At 34.9% G+C, this 8,981-nt stretch overlaps 1 protein-coding gene across 1 annotated transcript; it reads right to left on the bottom strand.

The window, feature by feature from the left end:
• Window positions 1-1,039: 1,039 nt before the first annotated feature.
• LOC145000838 (ubiquitin-ribosomal protein eS31 fusion protein) lies at window positions 1,040-1,688 on the bottom strand. Its single transcript, XM_078960122.1, has one exon. It carries the CDS (start codon window positions 1,646-1,648, stop codon window positions 1,178-1,180), a length of 471 nt encoding a protein of 156 aa, XP_078816248.1. The 5' UTR covers window positions 1,649-1,688; the 3' UTR covers window positions 1,040-1,177.
• Between the last annotated feature and the right edge of the window lie 7,293 nt (window positions 1,689-8,981).

Here is an 8,981-nt window from a genome sequence, read left to right as displayed (position 1 = left end):
TGAATTTTGAAGTGAGTTAATATATCTACATAACAAATAACATAATATTAATAAGGATGTTGGATGAGAATGACCCTTGGTAAATTGAAGTTAAAACTATTCTTATATATATATATATATATATATATATATATATATATATATATATATCAACAAATTTTATAAAGGAATCTCACATGTTTAGAAAGATGCAAGCAAAACTAAAATTAATATCAAAATAAATGGTAAAATAATTAAAAATCAAAGTTTTTTTTAAATAACATTACAAAAAATTATGGAAATTTTAAAAAGAAATTGTATAAAATCCATAAATAAAAGTTTAAAAAAAAAAAATCAAAGTTTAAACAAAAAATACAAGTTAAACCAAACTTCTAAAAAATCACTTAAAAAATGAAAGCATGAAAGCTAAAAGGGTTTGAAAAATCAAGTCAAAGAGTTGTTCAGTTATGCAAATGGTAAACCTACATTGTGTTCGTTGTACTCCAATGTCTGCCATAATAGATTTTGCAAAGGTGGTTGTGTCGGAAGCATACGTTGTTGCCATGATAGATACAAAGTTATAAAAAAACCGAGTTATGCCCGTAATAATACCAAAACACTACACATATAGAGTGATAAATAAAAAATTACATTTGTTTTTTCTAAATAGTTACATGATTTGAGAGAGTTAGGAAGCAACAGAAGAGACGCTAACAAGAAAATGTTCCAAAAAATAAATAAATACCTAGGACAACTTTTTGGACTTCATAACTCGTCAAACTTTGTGGTTACATTTCTTGAAAAAACGATCACCTTGTTTATATATGAAAATATGATATTTTGGCGAATATCTCTTTATCTTTCTACCATCTTCGAAGAGTTAATTAATTTTGAAAGATTTGAGGTTTGGTATTTCACGACCATTTGGAAGTGATTAAAAGACATTTCAGAAAAATCATGTACAATAAATCTCAAATAAAAACTGGCTGCAACATTCATGAACAATTGAATCATTGAAAGTTATGTCATGATAACTCATATCGAAGATAACAGCATCATATATGAAAATAAATCATCACCCAAAATTCATAATGATATAATAAAATCAAAAACAGTCTTAAGGCAGATTTAAAAAACACTAAAAAGCTCAAATAATAATCTGTCTCATATGATAAATTTTAAGCAAAAACCTGATAAATTAATCTCCACCAGCCTTCTGATAGACATAAGTAAGCCCACACTTTCCACAATAGTGTCGATCAAAGTGATTAGCCATGAAAGTTCCGGCGCCACACTCAGCGTTAGGGCACTCCTTCCTCAGCCTCTGAACCTTTCCCGAATCATCGACCTTGTAAAACTGCAACACGCTAAGCTTTACCTTCTTATGCTTGTGCTTGATTTTCTTTGGCTTGGTGTAGGTCTTCTTCTTACGCTTCTTAGCACCACCGCGGAGACGGAGAACAAGGTGGAGGGTGGATTCCTTCTGGATGTTGTAGTCGGCTAGGGTTCTGCCGTCCTCCAGCTGCTTTCCGGCGAAGATGAGACGTTGCTGATCCGGTGGGATGCCTTCCTTGTCTTGGATTTTCGCTTTGACATTGTCGATGGTGTCGGAGGATTCTACCTCTAGGGTGATGGTTTTCCCGGTTAGGGTTTTTACGAAAATCTGCATCGTGACGGCTAGGGCTTCTGCAAATGCGATGAAAGTCGCTTGTTATATATTTATATAGCATGAATGAGCTTCACGCAAGGCCCATTTCTAAATTTTTTGAAGCCCACTTTTTACTTGTATCGAACTTGAAGAGCCTGCGATTGGAATCCGATCCAAATATGCATATAAGGGAGAAAAACATAAATATTCGAGTGATAGGAAAGTGAAAATTAACAAATAATAAGATGTAAATGGGAGAGATAACATAATTCCTAGAAAAAAATAGTTTATAATAAAATATCATATAAGGTAGTAGTGTCTCATATGTGCTCATTATATTTTTCTTATTTTAACCAATTGTTTTTGGTTTGTTTGTTCAAGTAAAAACCAAACCATAGACCAAACAACCAAAACTTACTCAAAAAATAACGAATGGTAAGCGAGTATTTGTAGTGTGGTTTTGTTTTGCGCTATAACTTGTATGATACTTGTTACTCCTCTTTCTAGGAATAAAAAATATAACGTATCTCCTTTCTGGGAACAATAACCATAATTTTTCCAATCTTTTTGGAAACAAGAAACACTACAAGTCCTCCTACATGACATGCATGCCGAGGGTATGGGGTTTACTGAGCCTTTTTCTGTTGCTTCCATGAGTGAGAAGCTACCCCCTAGTTGGGCTAATTTCAAGAATTACTTGAAACATAAGAGAAATGAGATGTTCATTAAGGACCTTATTGTTCGCCTTCGAATTGAAGAGGACAATAAGATAGCTCAAAAGAGTAGTTATACCCCTACTTCTGAGAAAGCTAATGTGGTGGAGCATGGTCAAACTTGTCAAGAACAATTCTGGAAAGGGAAAATTCCAAAAGAAAGGCAAGGGTTCAAACTTAGGAGCCCAAGGTGGAACTTTTAAGAAAAGGTTTCAAGGAAACTGCCATAACTGTGACAAACGGGGTCATCGGGCTGCAAATTGCAAGCTTCCAAAGAAAGCTAAGGAGGCAAATGTTGTGGAGAAGATAATCAAAGATGTGTCTGACATCGATCTTGCAGCGGTTATTTCTGAAGTTAATCTTGTGGAATCCAATACAAGGGAGTGGTGGATTGATACAGGAGCTACCCGTCATGTTTGCTCGAATAGAGAATGGTTCAGAAACTTCAAGGTTGTGGATAATGGTGACAAGATGTTCATGGGAAACTCGGTCACTTCTGATATCCAAGGTGTTGGAAAGATTGTGTTGAAGATGACGTCAGGAATAGAGATGACGTTTAATGATGTGTTGTATGTACCCGAAATTCGTAAGAATCTTGTGTCGGGTTGGTTGTTGAACAAGCATGGTTTTAGATAAATTTGTATTAACCAAAAATGGTGTGTATGTGGGTAAGGGGTATGTTGATAGGGGTATGTTCAAACTTTGTGTAATGGCTCTTAAGCCAAGTGACAATGATAATGAAATGAATAACTCTTCTACTTACTTGCTTGAGTCTTCAAATATATGGCATGCTAGATTAGGACATGTTAATTTTGATACTCTTCGTCATTTAATTAAACTCAATCACATACCACACTTTTGTTGGGTTATGAGCATTCTAACACTCCTAAGTGTACATGCAACCCTAAATACCTTGGATCTATGTTTTCTCTATTATACATGCAAATATGAACATCCAAGGTATTATCCTAATCTAGCATACAAAATTATCAATATAAAAAGATAGAATACATACCTCTTTGATGTAGAATGTCTTCATGAAGCTTGAGTGCCTAGTGCCCCAAGTGTGACACCTCAAATGGTTCACAATCATCAAAAACACTTAGAATAACTTGAGAGAGTTCTACACTGCATGAAAATCGGCTAGCCCTTTCTTGAATAATACTAGTGGCCGATTTTCCTCAAGAATAAGATGCTTATATAGTTATACAATTAGGGTAAACCCTAATTGTCATGACTTTCCATTTCCTTGGATCCATGGGTTCAAATACACCATGGAGCATCATATGGGTTTTGGCCCAACTAGATAATCCATGGAGCATTAGCCCACTATACAAGTATGGATGATTTACACAATCAACCCATATATTTAATGATCACATAATTAATCCTAGATTAATTCTTGATCAATACTAATTAAATAATCTCATTATTCTTATTATTAATATACTAGAACTTATAATATATTAATAACCATAAGTGTCTTATTTCTCTCATTATAGTCTATCCAAGTGCATGATGGTATGCAACCCAAATGGACCATGCCGGGTCGGGTCAAGTCTTACCAATTATAGTTATGGACTTAGACATTAATCCAACAGTCTCCCACTTGGATAAGTCTAAAACTATTATTGCGTATGACTTCAGGAACCAACTGGCAATCGTAGCTCTCAAAAGCTTCTGTCGAACTCTGACCTTGTAGATGAACTCTGATCTTGTCAATGACTTGTCCATTAGATAAGGGATCATATATTCCTCCATTCTAGATATCATATGGACTGAGACATGGATTATAATCATTCTCTCTGTCCATTAGTTGTTTCCCGATTTCCGATTTATGATGACTGACTAATTGAACAAATCAAATCAGTCCTGGCCCGGCCGAGCACTTCCATTTGTCATCATCAAATCATCGAGGGGCCCACAGATATCGCTTTTATCCCGAAGGTAAAAGGAATGGATAAACTTCGACTCATATGGCTTGTTCTACTACTTGTTGAATCATACACAAAGGCACGTTTTATAGCACCGAGTTACCAAATGCAGTTTCGTGCAATCAATGTACAACCAACTCATAGTAACAACTCATATCTCTAGGTTTGAAGAATATAAGATATTATCGTCTCATGATCACTCGTGATAAAATCCATGAAGTGATTCCAATGAGTGCGGGTTGAATCCAATACTCGGAACTTATGAGCACTCATGAGTGTTGTAGCCATTTGTCCAACAACTTAGACCTCTACAAGCCAACCCATGACAGTCTTAATTCATATCTGCTTCCAACATATGACCGACTGTGGATGGTTTGAATAACTTAGTCATTCGGGAAGAATAACCTAGTTTATTCGGGAAGTCAAAACATGCAAAGTGAAACACAATAATAATTGAATCCAATATGGTATCAAAACCTATGAACATAAATAAAACACCTTTTATTTATCACCATATGATTACACATTATTCATTGTATACTGTTTCAGCTATCAATCTTTATTCTTGAATTTAAAACAATAGTTGTCCCATGCTCCAAGCATTTACACTATGTTTTCTAAACACTAGTCATGCCATACACCAAGTATGCATACTATGTTTGTCTATGATCTTTACTTTGTGAACTAGATCAATTGAACATAACTTCAATGATCCTCTTTTCACACTCCCAAATCCTTACTGCAAATGCAAGAATTCCAAATTCATGTCATTTACTGAAATCTGTTAGATTCTAAACTTATATGCATTGATCCTCTTGTAATGGTTATGCACAAAGTCATAAAGTCTTGACAACAACCATTACAGAGCATTCCAAAGGAGATCGCTCCTTGGAAACATCCTTCTTGCATTAAGTTTCCTTAATCTTACACAGATTGAAATTTCTGACTTTGAAACATTTCCAGATTCCATTTTGACTATCACTTCTGAACAAGAGTTGCCTCCTTACAGATTATGTTAATATGGTCCTTCCAGAATTATCACTATACTTCCAACTGTCCTTGAGCAACCAATCTTTGGTAACCCTTAGATTGTCCTTGACAATTGTTTAATCCTTTTAGTCATATCCAGTTCTAAACCTTTTCCCTTCTTAATGCCCCAGGCATTTAGAAAAGTTTTATAAAGGATGAATATAGCACATGTAATCAATCCTATATCCGAAGCATATGGGACACGATTCATGATGTCTCACATAAAGACTAATCTAGTCTTTTGCTATAACATTTCCATTTTTATTTGCCAAGTTCTCATAATTCAGATTATGAAAAGGGATGCCGTAATCATAATCGAATTTTAGAACGCAAAGAATGGACCCATATACAGAATTTCCTTATGTTGAGCCATTCCAACATGAAATCCATATATATCCTTGACTAAATGATTAAAACCTCACTATCTAAGCTTATAGATTTGAGATGAAGTATAATTTCCTCTCCCTTAATTATAGCAAAACAACTTTTTCCCAATTGAAACTTTTGTTTTCTATAATTAACATTGCTAACTTGCAATACTTATCATAATTATCATGCTCCCACTAACATGATGATTATTAGCATAATACTTATGCTCCCACTAGCTTTGACATGTACTCAGAAATCAGCTGGACTTCTAGAAATCAATACTTTATTGACTTTCTTACCAAAGTTCAGATTTCTGATACTAGATTGTTTTGATAGAACTTTATCAAAATCATACACCTTCCCTTAGATAGCACACTTGTGTGTCTAAACAATTATGAAGAGGGATGCCGTAATCATAATGGTTAGACCTTTTTGCCACTTCTCACAAGTCCAGGTTAGTGTGCCGGTAAACCACACACGCTCCACTAACGACTTTGAGAATGCAAATATCACAATTGCTATCTATCTAAAATCTGCTTAGTGAAAGTGTTTCCTCACCATCATTTTCATGAATCGGAGAGAAAACTTATGACACTTAGATTTAATGGTGTATGTGTTCTTATCCATGTGAATTGTCAAAGCCATAGTCACAAGACAAGGATAATGACAAATCTGAACTCATATGGACTGAACTCAATCTTAACTTCTTGCCACCTGGCAGCTCAAGGGCCTACCATTGCTTCCAAGTTGTTGTGCAACCAATTGAGAGCTCTAAGAACTCATATGCAAAGCCAACTTTGATTGGAATGGGCACAGAATATGTCAACACGATAGGCTATAAACCTTAAGTCGTGTGCTAGTGAAGAACTCAGGTTTTATTCTTGATTAGTTCTTGAGACTTTCAAGACCTTTAAGACTCCCACTGTCCTCTTGACATATAAGACTCTCTTGTCAAATATTCAAGGGATAGTGCGGATTCTTTATCAAGACAAACGCTTCACACAATTGGCCTTAGTTGGTCTTTGTTTTATCCAAAACATCACAACTTACCAATTTCAAATGTACAAGAGTAGAAAACTTTTACTCTTACATTTGATAAGTGTTTTTAAACTTTCTTAAAGACATGTCACTCAAATTACAATCTTGGAGTATGACTCTAAGACTTGTATTGGAACGAAGTATGACTCATCTTCTTGATTTAACCATTTCAACAATTCAAAGAATGCACTAAGACTTCCTTAGAGAACTAATTTTGATATGGTTTCTTAATCATTAAGATGATCACAAAATTGATACTAAAGTACTCTCCCATCTTTTCAGATTTGAGAAACTTTTATCCTTCTGCCTAATTTGATTCTTCTTATCCGCTCTGCTATGCATTGAAACCTTTTACAATGTCTCAGAGTTACACTTAAGCCTGTAAGTATAATCATATTTACTGAGCTTTAGTAAACTATGACGAATAGCCTTATATCTTTTGTGGTGGACTTAATCAGTGCACATGACTATGTACTCGATCCCTTAGTCAATTACTTGACTCACACATCCATGTGAATAAGTAATTAGTCTTAATTTTTCCAATACTTGAAAAGTTCTCATTCATCATGCTATACAACTTGCATGATTCCAAGTCCCGGTCCAATTGAGACTTTGGATGATGAGAATATTTCCTTATTTGGTAAATTTAGACATTACCACAAATGAAGGAATCAATTTCATATTTCCACTCTTGCTATTAATGGAATCATATAAGCAACATTTTTTTTTTCCAAATGCCATTGTAAGGATATTTTTAAAATAAATAAAATCAAAATTTTCTTTTATTTTAAAACTATGCGGAAAAACTTATCCTTACAATCCATATGAAAACTTGTTTTTATCTATTCCTTAGCAATATCTCATAACTCCTAAGAAGTAGCTCAAGAATCCGATTTTCAAACTACGCGATAGAAATCCATCTATGCGATCAGATTCAGCATATTCTTTCTTTAAGTTCCTTTACTTTTCTTTGATTCTTAAAACATTACCATGTGACCCAGTCACATCATGTATCAAGAATCTCAGAATAGAAACTTAACAGAGTTAGATAGTGGACTTTACCTGAAGTAGAGTCAAACTTATTGACTTTAACATCCTTAGGTAAACTTGGCAGCTTCGCAACCAATGCCCCTTCCTTTGGCAATATAAACATATGGACCCTTTGATAATGGTACACGGGACTATCACAGACTTAGCTTTTCTCTTTACCATTTGTTCAACCGAGTTGACTATGGCCGATCCCTTTCCATTGGGAAGAGAATGCTTTACTAGATATACAATGTCATCGTTGTTAATGTCCATTAAGTTTTAAGGAAGTTGATCTTAACAAATAAATAAGATCATTAAGGGTCTTGTCATAGTCTGTTTCATAGGTGTTCCAAAAGAATTCACTATGTGACTTAGAAAGTAGTTGAACCACCAACTTTCTCAAGACTTTGACACCCAACTCTCCCGGCTTGTCAATATGTGACTACATCTCCAAGATGTGACCACACCAAGACCTTTACTTGCCAATAGGGCTCGAGTGACCTTAAACTTTTCAAGAACTTGTGGGGTAGGGAGAATAATTGGAGGAGGTGAAAGAAGTATGATTTCCAAGGGACATCATCTTCATTTAGGAAAACTTGTTTCAAGAGATTTGGGAAGATCATACATGTCTAAACCAGACATGTTTTGGGAGATATTCGAGATAGTTGATCTTAAAGTCCTTAATATGACACCCAATATGAAATATTAAGGCTAGGACCCAACAAACTATTTTTATAACTTAGAAGAGGTATGCCGTAATCCAAGCTATAAAACAATTTGAAGGTAGGTGAATGACGATTCACCAATTTCCACCAAGATAAACGAAATGTATTATTAGGTTTTAATTGGATTTGAAATTCCTAGATCTTTTGAGATTCATTGAACTGTTCAATGGCATGTTTCAATCTCGAGTGTGCCCTTCAGGTTTTGTGACTGGGATGCCGAGGATCACAAAACAAGGTGTGAAGTAACCATGCAAATTACTTGGTACCCTTAAGTGTTTATCCCTCAATCGATGTGCCGGTTAACCACACACGCTCCATCGATACTATGATAAACATTAAGTTACCCTTTGCCTACCTTGTTAAATACGAGTTAGTGTGCCGGTTAACCACACACGCTCCACTAACCGACTTAAACAAAGTGCAAAGTGTAATTTCATGGATTAGCACCTTCTTCACAATTTCCTAAGTAACTAAGATTGGGTATTTATAAGAGTTTAGTTACTTAGTATTTATCATT

Source organism: Lactuca saligna, chromosome 6 (genome assembly GCF_052625555.1).
Source record: "Lactuca saligna cultivar CGN05327 chromosome 6, ASM5262555v1, whole genome shotgun sequence".
NCBI classification, from domain to species: domain Eukaryota; kingdom Viridiplantae; phylum Streptophyta; class Magnoliopsida; order Asterales; family Asteraceae; genus Lactuca; species Lactuca saligna.
Note: the sequence above shows the minus strand (reverse complement) of the source record. Positions and strands in the feature narration are given on the sequence as shown.